The sequence below is a fragment of the Sphaerodactylus townsendi genome, linkage group LG08 (genome assembly GCF_021028975.2).
Source record: "Sphaerodactylus townsendi isolate TG3544 linkage group LG08, MPM_Stown_v2.3, whole genome shotgun sequence".
Classification (NCBI taxonomy): Eukaryota; Metazoa; Chordata; class Lepidosauria; order Squamata; family Sphaerodactylidae; genus Sphaerodactylus; species Sphaerodactylus townsendi.
Window position 1 is genome coordinate 73,317,369 of NC_059432.1, and position 18,869 is coordinate 73,336,237.

The 18,869-nt window shown below is 41.5% G+C and overlaps 1 protein-coding gene across 1 annotated transcript in view; it reads left to right on the forward strand.

Moving 5' to 3' along the window:
• Positions 1 to 721: 721 nt before the first annotated feature.
• ANKMY1 (ankyrin repeat and MYND domain containing 1) overlaps positions 722 to 18,869 on the forward strand; it is a 47,788-nt gene continuing 29,640 nt past the window's right edge. Inside the window, exons 1-10 of the mRNA XM_048506839.1 lie at positions 722 to 949; positions 2,587 to 2,884; positions 5,628 to 5,774; positions 6,995 to 7,464; positions 8,488 to 8,704; positions 12,648 to 12,812; positions 13,891 to 14,228; positions 15,419 to 15,590; positions 18,017 to 18,166; positions 18,701 to 18,847. Of these exons, the coding sequence (XP_048362796.1) occupies positions 915 to 949; positions 2,587 to 2,884; positions 5,628 to 5,774; positions 6,995 to 7,464; positions 8,488 to 8,704; positions 12,648 to 12,812; positions 13,891 to 14,228; positions 15,419 to 15,590; positions 18,017 to 18,166; positions 18,701 to 18,847 (2,139 nt within the window). The 5' untranslated portion in view covers positions 722 to 914. The remainder of the gene's footprint in view (positions 950 to 2,586; positions 2,885 to 5,627; positions 5,775 to 6,994; positions 7,465 to 8,487; positions 8,705 to 12,647; positions 12,813 to 13,890; positions 14,229 to 15,418; positions 15,591 to 18,016; positions 18,167 to 18,700; positions 18,848 to 18,869) is intronic.

Below are 18,869 nucleotides of genomic sequence, written 5' to 3' on the forward strand. Positions count from 1 at the left end.
GAAAGTTCACATTTCAAGTTGTGGAAAGAGGTCGTATCAATTGGGCAGTCGTTGCACTATAACCCGTCTTTCAGAAAGAGGCTGAATATTTTAAAACCTTTTTTCCCAAATAACAGCCACAATGTGACTATATACCATACTGAACTAGATAGCATTATCTATATGGAAATATGGGTCCTCCTCACTGTCATACTTCGGAATAAAAAAGCATGTATAAGACTGACAGTACATTTCTTCCTTAATGTTAAATTCCAGATTGCAAGTTTCTCAGACTTGTTACCTTGAACACTTTAAAGCACCATATATACATTCACACAATTAATTTCAACAGCCACAAGTAAAAGGCTAAATGCCTGGAGTATAAATAAGTCTGAATAACGAATCGACATATCATGAAACTGATGAAGTGAGCTGCTGCATGAAAGCCCGGGTTGGAATAATTTTTGTTAGTCTTCAAGGTGCCCGTGGGAGTTTTGTTTTCATTTCCTAACCACAAGCGGTGCATTTCAAGTGTGACTTTGACGGGGGGGAGGGAGAAAGAGCGTTCTCTGCATTTATAAAGCTCGTTGTCCGAAGAATCATTTTCAGAAAAAACAATCTGGGAGTTTCAGCAGGACAGGGAAAAAATGCACCGGTCATCTTTGACCGCGGGACAAAAGACCGAAGCTCCGCCTCATAATAAAACTCCTTCTCGGTTCCTATAGAAACGGATACGCGGCTCAGCCCCAACGGCGGCGGGGACGGGGTGGCCCGAGCGAGGGAGCGCAGCCTCGGCCTCGGCCTGTGCGGTGTGGCTTTCGGTTTAGGGTCGGCCGCGCTCCTGTCCTTTGCGACGTCCCTCCTTCCTCCCGCCCCGCTTGGGCTGCGGTGAAGGCCGCGGACGGAGCCTTGCTCTTCCTTCGGTGCCTGGCCGGATGGAGGTTCTCCAGGCTGCTGAGGCGGTCCCGGGGTGGGTACTCGGTCGCTCCTGGAGCCGGCGGGGCTTGTCATGGCCAGGAGTTCTTCATAGGATTAGAATTGCAGTGAGGACTGGAAGCGCCCAAGAAGCGGGCATATAGTGGGTGGGGGATGAGCACGCGTGCACGCTGCCTTGGGGTCGTGTGAACCAGGGGCACTGTGGAGCGAGCTGCACGCTCGCGGTCCTGTCAATGACAGCCCTGTTGGAGCTGATCTGGGTACAGAAGTCGGATGCAGATTTCACATATTATCTAGTAACACAGATTAAACCCGGGGTCCTCAGCCTGTGTCCTAGGTGTAACAGTTACACGTAACGTGTGTATGCTTTTCAACTAGCGATCTGGGTTACAACTGTGGCGTGCATGGTGGGAGTTTAACAACCCCCCCCCCCTTTCCTAATCTGAAATTATCTTGGTGCAGTATTGATCTTTTGGGGAAACACCTGGGCCACTGCTCACATACTTCACTGCAGGACCTATTTCAGGTAGAGAAAGTGATGGTGGTGGGTAGAAGGCTGAAACCCCTTCTCTACATACACTGCAGTAACAATCTGAATCTGACACGATGTGCATGGAAATGGAAGAACAAAGGCAGGTGTGACCATAATACTGGATACAGGTTGGGTACCTGGGATCTAGCTTGTACTCTGTAATATGTGAGGACGTGTGTGTGTAGAAGTATGAGGTGTGTGTTTTGAGTTATTATGCAGGGTTTTTTAAAAAAATATGTCCACAAATAGCATCAATAATAAATCAGGATATACCATGTATGTTACCAAGTAACTAATATGTAGGTGTGTTTGGGTTTTTTTTTTTTTTTTTGCAGATCTACTTATTAAAAAAAGAAAGAGATAAAAAAGTAAAAGATAAGAAAGACTAACGAGGAGGAAAACAAAGAAAAGGGGGAGGCTGTTTCCAAGATCTCCATAACTTCACTTACAATGGTGCTTCTGGATTTTTTCAGAACTAGTGGGTCTAAAATCCAGACTCTTTCAGTCTACCTGTCAAATTCAAAGTCCCCAATATCTGGGGAGGCGAAAGCTAAGGAAAACTTGTTCTAATGCTGACAAAGTAGCCCCTATCAGCAGTATGAAGTCTGGGAGCACTTGGAGGCTCAAACAGATTGAAACACCATTCCACTTGAAGTCCCACTAATATGTAGGTGTAAGTTACCTTAGAGAGCCAGGTGATGTATTGGTTAAGGTTGAAATCCCCACTTGACCCCTGGAAGCTTGCTAGGTGACCTTGGGCCAGTCACACATTCTCAGCACTCACCATAGTTAGTATTTAGGTGGCAGACCTGCAAGAAATACCAAGGTCATGATGCAGAGGCAGGCAATGGCAAAGATCTGTTGCCTAGAAAATCCTGGAAACCCTAAATCAACTGTGTTTGATGGCAAAAAAAGTTGTTTTGAGCCATGAAGAAAGGCTGAAAAGGGTTTTTGCTGTTGATTTTTTAAACCTTGAGTTTTTAACAAGAGGTATGATAAACATGCTGTGCAATCAGTCAATCAATTAATCTCCTTTTAGGTTAGATAAATGTGGGGTTTGGTGTATTTAGGATTGCAGAGTAAGATAATCTTAGTTTGATAAATTAAAAATTGAGGCTCCTTCTTAATTATTATTTCAGAGTTTTGAAAGATGAACTAGACAATGGCATTTTACAAAGAGAAGAGAAAATAGAAGAAAATGAAACTGACAATGAGCCAGTGTCTACTCAAGATTATGAGGCTGATGAAGAAGAGTCAGAAGATTATGAGGAAGAGAGTGGTGGATGGCAAGGCAGGTTTAGTGAAGAAGACTTCAACAATAATAGTATTGAACTTAAAGTAGGTGTTCAAGAATGGCCTGATGGCTCCATCTATAAAGGAGAATTTGGATTTGATCTAAAACTTGGATATGGAGAGTTTGCGTGGGACAGTGGTGAGGTAAATTGATTTAGACATTTGTGCACACTATGTTCCCGCACCACAAATAATGCTGTTGCTAATAATAACAATACTGATAGATGGCAAATAAGAACATTCTGGCAATTTTTCACTTGAAATCTCTGCAAAGTTGTTTAAAGCTCCAAAGGCCAAATTTGATATAGGCTTCTGCTCCAAGGAAGAGAACAACATTCCAAAAATCCCAGTAGTCTTATCCATCAAATATGAAATATGGAGTCGTATTTAAAAACCAAATGCAAAAGGTTCATTGGTTTGCTGTAGTGTTATTGTAAATTGCTGTTGTCTACAATCAGTTTATCATTAACTATGAAATACAGTTCACAGCCACAGTGTTTGAAGAATGCAGTTATTTCATTTTGAATATGTATTTGTTTATTTAAAACATTTTTATACAACCTTTCAACCCAAGTAGGCTCCACAAGGCAGAGAACATAAAAACAGTTAAAATACAGTTAAAATTTTGAAACAATTCAATTAAAAATAAACAGTGCTAGAGGGAAAACCAATAACCATTACTGGGGCCTCTAAGGATGACTGAAGTGAGTGGGTAGGTGTATATGATCCCAGTTTGTGTAAGGCTTTAAAGGTCAATACCAGCACTTTGAATTGAGCCTGGTATCAAATTGGATTGTAGACAGAAAAAGACTGGAGCGATGTGGTCCCTATGACTCGCTCAGTCAGCACGTCTGGATAGTTTTCAAGGGTCACACAGAGCGCATTGTAGCATCAAAGCCATCGTTACATACTTAGAAACTCTCATGGTCTGTGATGCACAGAGGACTTAAATTCCTAAGAAAGGTGTGTACATTGCAACAATAGGATGCTTGTTATCAACAATCAGTGTTTGTAGTCTTTGTAGTTTGTCTATATGTGTTGCTGCACCTTTGTATATGAATCAAGCACTGGCACTTTTCTCCTTGTGGGGTTTTTGTATGTTATAAGTTGGACAGCCAATGGGTATTGTGTGTTTGTTTTCTATATTTAATCACATTGCCCTATAGTATATTGTAGCAATGTCTAATGTGCAAAGGAACTGAGAAGAGGATCCGGCAGGGGGCAGGCAAATGGTCAGCTAGAGAGGGCTGTAAAATTAGTGGCTCCTCTATCCTTTTGTGTCACCTCTTGTCTGTCCTTAGACTGACACTCTCAGGTCTAAAATCCTGCTTTCTTCTAGGAAGTTAGTTGCAGAGACTTTTCCTATCCTTTATGATGTACATTATAATAAACATTTACTTATTACCCTTTTAATCAGTGTGTTAACTGCTCCTCTGAGTGGTAAACTCCAACAATACATTTATTGCACTATGCACATTTCAAATTTGGTATAACTGCTTGCATTCTGTTTTTTCCTTTTGTCAAGTAGATTGTTTTGACTTTATTGATTATACTTAAATCATGTTTACTAGAGAAGTACATCAGAATTCAATAAATCTTTATAATAGTGGGTGTATACTTTCCTCCTGTTTTTCTGATTACAACGAAAGTAATTCTCAGTAATAATATTAATGAAATTTTCCAAGGCTGCAAATCCTGGGTTGAGCAGGGTTACTAGCTCTGTTTGAATTTTATCCTCTGTATATTCAGTTTTTATTAAATGTTGTAATTCTCAATATATTTCTTTACAGTCATTTCCCCTGAATGTAGTCAAGTGGAATAAACCCCCTGACTTGCAAATGAATGGTACCATGTTCAATCTCTCTTGAAAATATGAGTTAAATCCTGTCTTTATTTCTTTCCACAAATTCTTTGTCAGAGCGGCATGAAAGGTAGCGGTAGTCACTTGGAAAATGCCATTGTACTTCACCTCTTTCCATCTTTCTACTGCTTGGTTTATTTGGACATCCCTGGTCTGAATGCAACCAAACTCTGGCCCAGGGCCACTGCCAACCCCTAGGACCATGCTGGCAATGCTGGCAGGGGCTGATGGGAATTGTAGTCCATAACATCTGGAGTGCCAAAGGTTTGCCACCACTGCCCTAGGACATTTTCATCCAGCCCCTGAGCTCTCCCTAAAGTCTCCTAGCTCCACTCCTGTTCCCAACTAGAGTTCTTTAGTGGCCAGCTGTCCTTGCCAGCATTGCCTGAGCCTTAACACCTGACTCCTGAAGCTCTCAGACATTTGGAGAATGGTTTTTATTGAGTATTTTTTGAAAGGAAGAATTATACCCTTCTCCATATGTGGGGACAGAACATAATGCACGGTGCTTTAAATTTTCTTAGATAATCTAAGGCGAGGGTAGCGTGTACACATATTTAGAAGTAAGTTTCACTGAACTAATGTATCTTACTTTTGAATAAGGTTACGTAGAACTGGTAACATATCTCTTTGGGTTCCTCTGTTCAAATTCCCTGCACATATCCTTCGCCTCTTTGAACATACATCACATCCACATGTGGAAAACTACATTCTTTCACCCTGAGTTACTAACTTTCTGCATGCAGGAAGATTTAAATGTAATTGAGCATTTAGTCATGAAGTTCAGCATCTGTATGAACTTTCTGGAGACTGCATCACATCTCGTTTATTACTATTTGAAATGGTGTTTCAGTTCAGCAATTCTGATGTATACATTTTACTGTATATTACTTTCTTTAAAGTGCCAAATGAACACCTTGTCATGAAATAAATAAATTCATGTTCTGCTTACATTTTGTTGAAGAACAGTGATGGCTTGTGTTTTTATGTTTTAGTATCTGCATAATTTTTTCTCCTCTGTTACAGAGATATGTGGGTCAATTTTATAAAGACCATCGTCATGGCAAAGGTATTTACTTTTGGCCTGATGACTCTAAATTCACCGGGTCATTTTTTCTTAGCCATAAAGAAGGCTATGGGACCATGGAATTTAAAGATGGAAGAATATATCAGGTAATTAGATAGAAACAGAGTAGTGATATTATAGTGAGCAAGTTTGACAAATAATTGCAGAATCCATTTTTGTCTCAGCTATGCATAGTTCGTGCAGATTTGCTTATTTAAAACTGAAAATTTAATATATTTCAGTCTGTTGGTATATGTTTTCCCCAAAATAAGACCTACCCTGAAAATAAGTCATAGTGCATCTTATTTTCGGGGAAACATGGTAATTTGTTCAATGCCAAGAACAGTATTGGATATACATCTTCAGGTGGTGATTTAGGCGTTTTCTGCATGGCCAGTATATCCTGGGGGAAAACTGGGATCATTTTTTAATATTATTATTATTTTATTCGATTTGATAAATCGCCCTACATACCAGGATGTTTCTATCTTGGTTTCTCCCTCCACACGGCAGCCCATCAGCGTGTTCAGGCCAGGAGGAAGAACTTGCATAGCCCCTGGTTTAGTTTCATTTTCCTTGCCGACGTTGCCGCACATGAATGAACTGTCCCGTTTTTCCGATGTTCTGATTGGCTGCAGGCAGCGAGGCAGGAAAAATAACCGGTCCATCTTCCGCAGTGTTTCCATGGTTTTTTTTTTAAAATAGCCAATTGTATCGTTTTTTGAAAGGCACAGGATAAGTGAAATCTTGTGGGGTGGGCCCGAGTTAGACCCGGAAGCCATGCGGAAGTCATGGTTGAACCGAGATGTTTCACCTCCTTATCCCAGGATATATTGGCCGTGGGGAAAATGCCTTATAGTTCATCTGCACAGTATTCAGAAAATATGTATGAAAATAGCAGATCACAAATTATCACTTCTGGATGTATATTGAATCTTTTGCCCTGGTACAGATTGTACAGAATGAAGTGCAGGAAGACTGAGAGACTGGTGTCCTGGTCCGAATGGTAGTGAAGGTAACACTGGGAACAAGCCACAGTTAAGCTTGATTACCTGATGCTATAGTTTAACTGTAGGCAATAAACCAACTTCGAACTATAGTTTAAGTTTCTGGTTTGACTGTTCCTAGCTAACCATAATTGATGGAGCGGCCTGCGTTTGGATGAGTGTACTAAGTATAGTTAATTTAATTTACCCATTGTTTTGCCTATGTCGGAAACCCTAATGTGATCATTCTAGGGATATGTTTTGGCAATCTGAACACATTATTTATGGAAATATACTTAAAACTGTGTCATTTCACATCTTTCCCCGTTTTTCTTCCAAAGGGACTTTACAAGGCTGATGAGCGATTTGGTCCAGGGATTGAAAGCTACCCAGATGATAGTCAAGATGTTGGCCTATGGCATCGAAATCATATAATTAAACTGTGTACTGAAATTCCTAAGCATTTTTCTCTTCTGCAATTCCCAGAACTCAAAATCTATTTTGAGACTGAGGGCAATGAACAATATATTTCAGAAGAGAACAGTACAGTGTGGAATCTGAATGAGGAGAAGGACCCATTTTTCTACAGCTATAAACATCTTATCTTAAACGATGACAACTATACGTTGCCTGAAAAAATGTATATATACTCAATTGATGCAGATCATCTACCTATTACTCACACCTTCAGGAAGGACTTTGATTCCCATTATTTTAAGAGAAATAAACTGTTGCCGTATGAAAAACTGTGGCCGGTTACCAATATAACCCCTTTACTGATCAGAATGCTTAAACACATCTATAAATACAGGTAAGCTTTGGTGGGTGGGATGGAGTGAATGCTAGGTGAAATCTGATCTTTTTAGGTGACAGCGTAGAAGTGCAATGCTAAGGAGTGTTAATTGTTATGTTTTTTTTCTTTTGAGTAGTATACTGCAGTTCACCTTGCATATTATTTTTAAAATCTTACACTACCTTTCCATGTTCTTACCTGTTCTCTTAGCTGCTGCTGAATTACTAGAATACTCTGTATTTACGCAACATTGACCTAACTGGCTCCAAAGAGTCCTGTCACTGGTTTTGTTTTTTCTCTTTATCCTACCAGTAGTGGTTCTGTTTGTCAGGCATTCATAGTCTTCTGGGAATTTTTTTTAATTTTAAAGTATGAGAAGTGACCTTTTCATCAGACTCTCTCCCATTTAGCTTGAGGAGGATGGAAGAGGTATTCAGAGGATATATAGAAATTTAATGGCCCTGATCTTTTTGACTTTGCATGGCTGTGCCTTCTTTTATCCCACTGCCAAAGAGCCATTGTCTTGGAACTATTGGAAGAAGGGAGTGATAGAGGACCAGTTTTCACTGAAATAATGCAGGACTGTCTGTTTCTGAAGCTGAAGCACTTATGATTTAATGTTAAAAAAGAGCAAAATCTACAAACTAAACTAGCATGACAACAAGAAGGCTGTTTTGTCCTGTCATCTAGGAGCAGCGATGGCATAGTGGTTAAGAGCAGGTGTATTCTAATCTGGAGGAACTGAGTTTGATTCCCCGCTCTGCTGCTTGGGCTGTGGAGGCTTATCTGGGGAATTCAGATCAGCCTGTACACTCCAACGCATGCCAGCTGGGTGACCTTGGCCTAGTCACAGTTCTTCTGAGCTCCTTCAACTCTCAAAGTAATGAGAGAATTACCCACATATGTAGATGAGAAAATGGAGAATTATGCATCCTTTTAGCTGAAGAAAGGTGAGGCTGAGAGAACGTTTTGGGGAGGTTAGAACCATGGAGATTATATACTTGAATTGTTTTACTGTTTGACATTACTGTTCACATTTAGGCACTGTCAGGCAGAGATCGACTGGAATGTTAATTTCATTCTGGAAGGCCATCGCATTGGTTTTGGCCCCAAAGGCCCCAAAGAAATTGCATCTGAACTGCTGATTGAGAAGTCAGCTGGAGGGGACTATCATAGAGTATATGCAATTTTGAAGGACAGCCTGGCCCACCCTGATATTGCTGACGTACATGGCTACACAGCTCTTGCTGCTGCTGCTGTAAGACTCCAATCTTACTACATATATTATGCTGCTTTAGGGCAAAATATGTTTAATTTAATTTTCTCTTTCCTGCTGTGACAGTATACCTCTTTGTTAATAGAGTAGCTGTGAAAAAAGTGATGATAAACTTCACATCAGCAGGTGTGAACATGGGCAGTACGTTCAGGTGGAATCTCCTATTTAGCAACATGAACATCTCTGTGTGGAGTCGAGGTTCCCAAACTTTTCGGGTCGCCCCCCCCCCCACCACTTGGTTCCATAGATTCATCCTCAGCACCCTCTACCCTACCCCAGCGATATGGACAACCTACCTAAAGAAGATCATAATAAATTACAAAACTGTAACAGTTAATTGCCCATTTATTCAAAAATTCAAAGTGTTTAGTTTAATTTATTCAACACAATTGATGAACTTGATCCAATTATACCAGTTTTTCAAAGTCTGACAGTTATTTTGCAACAATCTTAGCAGATTTAGTAACTAACTACTTCCTGGTTCAGTTAAATCTTAATAAGATAGATGGGCTTGATGAAATGATACTAGTTTCCCAGTGACTGCTTTAAAATCAGCAAGAGTCTTAAATCGCCATGTTAGGTAATCTGGAGTCAATTTCTTTGCTTGGAGTGAATTTAGATGACCACACTGAAGTCACGTTCCACCAAATTTGTCAGAAATGCAACAAGAAGCTTCTTAACCACTGTCCACAGTTCCAGAGAGTGATCAGAAATTTCCCTCTGTAACCTAAACTCTTGGTACAATTTGTTAAGGATTGGCTTCAGCTCAATGTCATTTTGTAGCTCAACTTGTTCTTCCTCAACTACCCCAACTGAAAATGATTTATAAGAGGGGAAGTCCTCCTATGGATTAAAAACTGGTTGAGAAACAGGAAACAAAGAGTGGGTGTAAATGGGAAGTTCTCACAATGGAGAGATGTCGGGAGTGGTGTCCCCCAAGGATCCGTTTTGGGACCAGTGCTCTTTAACCTATTCATAAATGACCTGGAAGTAGGGGTGGGTAGCGTGGTGGCCAAGTTTGCAGATGATACCAAATTATGTAGGGTGGTGAGAACCACAAAGGATTGCGAAGAGCTCCAAGCGGACCTTGATCAATTAGGTGAGTGGGCTCAGAAATGGCAAATGCAGTTCAATGTAGCAAAATGTAAAGTGATGCACACAGGGGCAAAAAATCCAAACTTCACATACACGCTACAGGCGTCAGTTCTATCAGTCACATACCAGGAAAGGGATTTTAATGCCTTAGTTGATAGTTCCATGGGAATGTCAACTCAATGCATGGTAGCTGTGAAAAAGGCAAACTCTATGCTGGGGATCATTAGAAAAGGAATTGATAATAAAACTGCAAAGATTGTCATGCCCTTATATAAAGCAGTGGTGCTAATGCGACTTGGAGTACTGTGTCCAGTTCTGGTCGCCGTGATCTCAAAAAAAGCTGGTACTGATGAGATAGAAAAAGTGCAGAGAAGGGCAACAAGGATGATTGAGGGACTGGAGCACCTTCCCCATGGTGAGAGGCTGCAGCGTTTGGGACTCTTTAGTTTGGAGAGGAGGCGGCTAAGGGGGGATATGATTGAAGTCTATAAAATTATGCATGGGGTAGAAAATGTTGACAGAGAGAAATTTTTCTCTCTTTCTCAGAATACTAGAACCAGGGGGCATTCATTGAAAATGCTGGGGGGAAGAATTAGGACTAATAAAAGGAAACACTTCTTCACGCAACGTGTGATTGGTGTTTGGAATATGCTGCCACAGGAGGTGGTGATGGCCACTAACCTGGATAGCTTTAAAAGGGGCTTGGACAGATTTATGAAGGAGAAGTCGATTTATGGCTACCAATCTTGATCCTCTTTGATCTGAGATTGCAAATGCCTTAACAGACCAGGTGATCGGGAGCAACAGCCGCAGAAGGCCATTGCGTTCACATCCTACATGTGAGCTCCCCAAGGCACCTGGTGGGCCACTGCGAGTAGCAGAGAGCTGGACTAGATGGACTTTGGTCTGATCCAGCTGGCTTGTTCTTATGTTCTTATGTTCTTATCACCCAGGGTGGAATTTCCATCAAAAGAAAATCCTGATATTGCTCAGATGTATCTTAAAGCAGCATATCCAAATGGTTACAAAAAACGTGTGTATCATCATCTTGTATCCCACCTTTCTCTTGTAGCTCAGATCTTTCTCTTCTGTCTCAGACAGGCTTGGGAATTGGTATAGCTCATGATGGCCTCTATTCAGATGTTAACTGAATAGAGTTAACATTGAAATAAATGAAGAGATGGTCTTAATAAGAGTGACCTAATTTCCTTGCAACTTAAAATTCATTCCATTGAACTTTGGAAATAGTTCTGATAAATAAGCAGTGTTATACCTGATCTCTTTGAGTTCATCACTGAGTAGAGTATTCACAACAGTGTCAAAGAGATCTTGAAAGCATCTCACAGAATTGCCTTTTGACAGAAAACTAATTTCATTATGAAGCAGCAGATGTTCAAAATCTTCATAATTCTCAACACAGAGCTCCCAATCATTGAAGCTTTAATTTTATTCACTACAGAATGTGTTTTGACTTGTACAGGTGATCACTGATGTTTTTTGCAATCAGATGTGTATTTCCAATATAATCTTAGATGGCATTTCCAGATAATGCAAGCCATCAAATCATCCAAACAGAAGACATCAGCAATAGCTAAATGTTTTCATACAGTGGGCAATATTTTACAGCTGCCATCAAATTATTTTAGACCCAGCTACTACCCCAAGCTCTCTACGGAGCTCCGCTTTGGATTTGTGGTCTTAGAGCTAAAATTGAAATTATACAATCCCATTTTGCTTGTTGCCTTCTTGGCATCCCAAAATGTGTTGCTTATTTTGTTCTCTGTTACGAACTTGGTCTAATGTTGATCGAGACAAAAGCATGGTTGCTTACCTTTAGATTCTGGTTACGTCTCCACTCCAGGACTAAACCCAAGAGCCTTACATATTACATGCTGTCAGATTCTTTCCAGTCAGCATGGTATAATAACAACAAAGAAGACACAACACTCGTTTGACTGCTCAGCGTCAGTCAGGTCTCAGCTATGATGGAAAGCATTTGCAGGAACTGGTCTGATGCCAGGTGCACAGCATCTCCAGCAGCCAAGTAAGCATCTGGCTTAAAAGAGGCCAAGGAAAGAGCTGCCATGTGGTCGCAATGTCTCTCCTACATGCTTATACCACTGACTTTGCTGTGGCTCCTGCTTGCTTGCCTCCCCTCCTGACTTCAGCTTGTGCTCTGGCTTCTGTTTGCTGCCTCCTGGCCTGACCTTGGCTTGGGCTCTTGACTGTTGCCTTTTCACACGTTAGGCACATGGCCAGCTGTGGTGGCAACAGTTTCTCAAAATGTGGTATACTGGTTTGACTGGGCTCTGGTGGTGTATTTAATAAAAATTCTGATAGGTTCCACCAGATTTCAGCATTATGCAGAGGCAGATAAGAACTGTAAAGCTTCCAAGATAAAGTGAGGATGGTGTTTTGCTCTAGTCCAGGGGTCTGCAACCTGCGGCTCTCCAGATGTTCATGGACTACAATTCCCATCAGTCCCTGCCAGCATTGCCAATTGGGTTAGGGTTAGGGTTGGCCATGCTGGCAGGGGCTGATGGGAATTGTAGTCCATGAACATCTGGAGAGCCGCAGGTTGCAGACCCCTGCTCTAGTCTGATCAGTTGTAAATAAGGGAACATTGTGGTTGAAGGAGCCCACCTCCAGCACTCTGTTCCTCCTCCTTTCCTAGGTAATCCCACTGCCCACTTTGGAACCACTGGGGTAGAGTATGTTTCTGTCAGTAAACGGACACCTGAAACTCTTTTCCTCAAATGAAAAATATTAGGATTCAGAAAAAAAAATGAAATGACTGTATGAAAATGACTCAGTTTTCTTCCTTTGTCAGATAAATTGCCATGATGACATCATCAATCTTCTTCTTGATAATGGGGCTGATGTGAATAAATGCAGTGATGAAGGATTGTCAGCTCTATCTATGTGTATTATTCGTTATTTCCCTGCGCAGTCATTTCAGCCCAATATTGCTGAAAGGAATCTTCTTAGGAAAGAGGTTAGTCTTTCATAAACCTGTAAGCCTGAAATACAATTGTATGAATTGTACAATTGCATGAATTGCATTCATACTAGATTCTTTAACAAATTGCTTTGGGTTTACATTGTTTACTTGAATGATTTTGCTATTCACTCAATGCTGATTGAGTGCAAGACACGATAACAATGGGACAGCTGCTTTGTCTGGCATCCCAAGGCTTTGTCTTGGAGTTCAGTGAGTTACTCCCTGGTTGTGTAGTTAAGTGAAGTGTTGAACACAATACACAGTACAGCGGTCAAATCATTGGATTAACAGTTGGGGATGTTAAAAAAATCATATTTCAAAACAGGAAAAGGGAGTCCAAATCCAATTTTTGGCAAAGTGCAGTGCATAAAAAAGGAGAACAAATCAGATGTAGACCCTGAAGTGTGTGTTCTCAACTTTAATTTCAGTGATGCTAGATAGTAGGCTGGAATGTGCAATTATCACATATAACAATTAGTGTGAAATTATCACGTGTAATATGATAACAATGATCATGTATAACAATTAAATGACATGTCTTCGAAACTTTGCAGACTCTATATGAGAATCCAGGCTGAGCACGCTCAGTCCTGCATGCAGGGTCACTCACCTCATCTTGCTTCCCAAAGTCTGTGGGCCTTGGGAAGCAAGGTATGGGGAAGGGGGCGGGGCGGGCAGGAACAGACCAGCCCCAAAGGGGCAGAGACAGAAGAGGCAGGAGGTTTGAGATAGATGCATGCATTCCCCACCATTATGTTGGATTCATTGGAGTGAATGTGTTGAATTTTGTATAAAAAGTAAGGATCCCTTCTCGCTTATGACTACTAGATAGTTTCTTTACTTGCTTACTAGCAGTTGTCTCTTCTCTGCTGAAGGAGCATATAAACATATTTTTTGAGAGTAGTGGTTGAATAAAATCCCTCAGTAATGTAACTTGATCAGACTTTTGATGCACTTTCCCGAATACATATGTATTCAAATTTGAATTCATAAAAATGATGTGGTCTCTTTTGTTGGCACAGAGTTGTCCCTTTCTTTGAAGTAGCTGTACCTTGTGTTTTTCCTTATATAGGAACCAGAAGAAACAGGTTCAGCCGCACAGTCAGAGGCTCCTCAGCTTTCTACGGACGCTGCAGAACACAGGGAGTTTTCCGATTCTGCCCACGGAACCCCTGTCCACAAGTCAGATTCTGGCACAGAATCTGAAGGTGGGGGGTCTCGAGCTGGAGAAAAGAGGACTGCAGGCAGCACTGAAGGCATTTGCGACTTTAAGGTGGCTATTTCTGCAGAGATGTTGCAGCATGGTGCAGCTATTCTCAGCCGACACATGTTATCTGTACCCTACACCCCTGATGTTGAGGAACTTCAGCATGTAGGCACACTGAGAAAGATGGCGATGTCCTTAACAGAGTAAGTGGGAACAGAAGAATCCAGTGGAGCATGCCAAGGTTGCTCATTGAGTACCTGCAGTGTGACACATGGAGAATGACCAGAATTATCCAGCATGGGAGAGGGCTAATGATATCACTGGTTTCCTGTAGGGCAATTTGGCTACTGCCTCGGTTGTCTACATTACTGCTGATCTGCCTTCCTGCTCCTCTGACAAACAAATAATAAGATATTACTGTGAGACATATATAACTTTAAAAAAAAGAATAACCAAAACATACTTCCAATCTTCAAAAGCACAGACAGGTGGTATATATAGATGTCTGGTTGCAAAGAAGGTAGATATTTTGTAGGTAGCTGTTGAGATGATTAGCATTTGTTGCAGCCAAATATAAAGCAGGGGGTTTTTTGGCGGTGGGAATTTAGATGAGACAACAATTTATAGCAATTGCATGCTTGCAGTTTACATTTTGTGATGTATCATACTGTATCAGTTATTGTGCTAAGTTTTGAAATCTTCCAAGAGGCTTCTGTGATCATTATGGATTTCAGGCCTTTGTCCTGTCCAGTCACATCCAGAAAATTGGCTCCTGTGTCTTTTGTTTGCATTCTCCCTTCTCCAGTTGTTAACACTGTACAGGATGTAGACTGGAGTAACCGTGGCCTGGATAACTCAGGCTGTCCTGATCTCATCAGATCTAAGAAGCTAAGCAGGGTCAACCTTAGATAGTATTTAGATGGGAAACTTCCAAGGAATACCAGGGTCATGATTAAGACTCTGAGGCCCCTTCCGCACACGCAAAATAATGCGTTTTCAAACCACTTTCACAACTGTTTGCAAGTGGATTTTGCCATTCCGCACAGCTTCAAAGAGCACTGAGAGCAGTTTGAAAGTGCATTATTCTGCATGTGCGGAATGAGCCTGAATGTCTCTTGCCTTGAAACCACACTAGAGGTTGTCATAAGTCAGATGGAGACTTGACGGCAGACCCCCCCCCCCCCCCAAAAAAAAAAAAAAAAAGAGCCTCTGCATAGAACTACTTTTTGAATGCAGGCCAGCCTTTTCCTCCAGAGTTATCACAGCTCATGAATGTTAGAATCTTGTTTTTAAATCACCATGTGTCACTCTGGGATTCAATATGATGATTTTTTAAATAATGTTACAAGAGATTTTAACAGTTGATAGGATTCGAAACTTCTGCTGATTTTAGGCACCAAAGGAGATTGTCTACAATCAAACTGCTCCTAAAGAGAGGGGCAGATCCCAATATAAGCTGCAACCCTATGCATGTCCTTCTGTTTGCTGTGAAATCTGCTGATGTGAAAATGGTGCGGCTACTTTTATTAGCTGGAGCAAAGACAAGTTCAAGACTTCCAACCAAAGTAAGGATGACCTGTTGGCTTAATCAGTATCAGTACAAAGAGTAGAATGTGGTCGTGAGTTATCAGGCATCAACACTCTTCCGTTAATTTTAGAATCTAGATCAAACTGGCTACAGGGATGGTGGTTTGACATATGCTAGACTAGCTGTGTTTTTACAGAGTGGAAATCCATACCAAGAGATTAACTGATCCCTTGCTGGTTAATTTTATATTTCGCTTGATAGATCACAGCTTGTGAATACCTCATCTGCTGAGATGCTGGCTTTCAGATTCAGCTTTGGTAGTTCAAGAAGAAATTAATGAATTGACCAGTTCACTATTAAAATACTTTCTTCCCTAAAATTAGGTCTTTAGAAATATTATCAGACCAAAAAAGAAATCATGACATTTCTAGTTTTGAAAAACAAAAATAGAATGGCTTTTAAAGAGTACTTGGTTTCTTTAGATTTGTAGTGTGTATTGAAAATAAATCCTACAGTATTCGCACACAAAGTGGTTTATGTTCTTAAGTGCACCCATTCAATTGTGTGCTTCATCCCCTTCGCAACTGAAATTTTTGTTTCAAGTCATCATCCTTTGTGATGATTGAAATGTATTTTAGGTGATATGTGGATAAGCATAAACTATCTCTTTTTCACTCTTTGCTGTGCAATTCCACATGTGGCAATGAGAGGTGTAGCCAGTTCAGTAGTACCAGCCTATCTTGTTTGTGGAACTGCTGGGCAGCCCAATCTGAGGCCATGCCAGTATGTTTGCCCATTGCCTACCCAGTTGCCTGGAAAACTGCCTCCCCAGTTTTCATTTATTTTTATTTATTTATTTTTTAAGCTTTTATACCGCCCCATCCCCGGAGGGCTCTGGGCGGTGTACAGCAGAGGGAAAACAATGTAAATAATTAAATTAAAACATTTAAAAGCAGCGACAACCATAAAACATTCCTAATAATATGATAAACTACTGTAAAATAGATGGCGTTCACTAATCTACTATAGTAATTTCGTCACCTCCCCCAAAAGGGGGGGCGTCCAGCATTCTAACCTAAAAATTCCCTCCCCCTTCCAAAAGGGAGGAATGGCGAGTCTGAGATGACAGCTGGCCCAGATGTCAGGGCCCGGCCCAAGTATCAGGGCCGGGCCAGGGGCGGGGGCACCATCAACGGCTGAGTCCTCCAAAGGCCCGGCGGAACAGCTCCGTCTTACAGGCCCTGCGGAACTCGCCAAGGTCCCGCAGGGCCCGGACAGCTGGAGGAAGAGCGTTCCACCAGGCCGGGGCCAGAGCCGTGAAGGCTCTGGCCCGTGTGGAGGCCAGCCGTATCATCGAGGGGCCAGGGACCACCAGTAGATTGGCCTCCACCGATCAGAGAGGCCGTGCAGGGACGTATGGGGTGATGCCTCCCCCAGCTGCCTGGAAGCCTTTGAAGGTGGCACAGCGGTGCAGCAGCAGTGCCTTCCTTGGCCACCGCAGCCCCTGGATTTGGCTATTAGAGCAACAGTTTTCACGGTGCAGCAATAGATGTAGCAGGCTGCTTTTATTTTCAATTTTATCAGTATGGAAAACTAGTTTTACAAAAGATCCACTGTTTTTAGACAGTTTGGTAGTGGATCAGATTCCAAATTATTTTAGTTAGTTTCCACATGGAAAAGCATCAGTAACTTAGAAGCCCAGTAACAATTTTGTGTATAAATTGAGCTGGACCAAATTCCCTGTATCCTCAGTTGATCTTGGGCTGCAGAGGCTGTGAAGATGCATTAAGCATATGGAATAGTTTTGGGTTTTTTAAAAATCCTGGATTGTTGTACAGAATGTTCCCAAGGAAAGGGTCAGGCAGGAAGCGTTGCTTTGACATAAGCTGTTCAGAGTCTTTTAAAACCAGCATGCAGCGTATATGGCCATGGTGGCAGGGGCTGTTGGGAATTGTAGTCCATGGACATCTGGAGAGCCACAGATTGCAGATCCCTGGTCTAATCAATCCATTCAATGGAGGTTGGCTCTTTTCTGATTGGAGTGTCAGAGTAGGATCTGGGAGACCCAGGTTTGAACCTTCACTCTCCCCTAAAGGGTACTTTAGTCACACACTCTCAGTCTTATCTACCTCACAACATTGTTTTGAGAATAAAATAGTGAAGAGGAGAACTATGTATTCTGCTTTGGGTTCCTGTGGGAAAGAAAAGTAGGTTGGAAACGAAGTAGTAAATAAAATAATGTAAAATACAAATAAAAGGTTTCCAGTTTTCAACGCCCAAGCGTCAGGCAATTATTCTACCTTGGGCTTTGTTGTCTTTAACAAGCTTTAATCGTAGCTGACATGGTTTATATACTTCATTTTAAGCAGGGTGACTCCGTGCCATAAGATACTTTGCTAGGAACACATATTAGTGAAAGTTTGTGTGATTGATTTGGGAGTAAATATAACATTTATTTTTCAGCTTGGTGGTGTAGCTCCTCTTCATATTGCTGCTGCCCTTCTTGATGAAGAAGGGGTGAAAATCACAGAATTGCTTCTTCATTCAGTGACAGACCCTGATGTTAGGGCAGAAGATTCAGATGACATATATAGACACGACAGGGATGTCCAGGTATGTTTGTCTTTCCCTACCACTGCCATCTAGCTCTATAAGAGTGTAACTGAGCAAAGGTTTGGCTTTTTTTGCTTTTGTTATTTTGCAAAGCGATGTCTAAAACAGTTGCACTGTAACACTGTATAATTCTACTGCTGATTATGTAACTGCTTCAGAAAACAAAACGCAAAAATAAAATGGGATCACAACAAATATAACTTGGTTCATTCAATTCCAGACTGTTATATGACTCCTAAGGGACTTCAGGCAGTGTGGAAAGGAGGGAAATTTAAAAACCTTCCTGCTGCCCAAATTGCTCCGTGGCATAAGCAGGCTTACACCAAACGTTTAGGTGTTGTAAGTGTGCAGCCTCGGAAAATTATCATTTCTGGGCTGGAATGCCGATGGAAGCCAACTAAAGTTAGTTCCACCCTGGGAATGCCCCCACCCTGCCCCATCATTGAGGGAGGATTATTCCTGACTCCGTAACGGGGAACAGACTGTGACTTCTTGAGGTCCCTGCAGCCTTCTGCATTTGTGATTTCCCTATAGGTTGATTCTCTTGATGCGCCATCAATGTTGAAGCTATATAATGAAGCTGGACCACCCAAAGCCTTTTGCCCACAATGCCCCATTATCCCAGAGGAAGGTGGGAGGACACCCCTTCATATAGCCTGTGAGAGGGATGACAATTATAAGGTGAGTGGTCACTGTACGAATC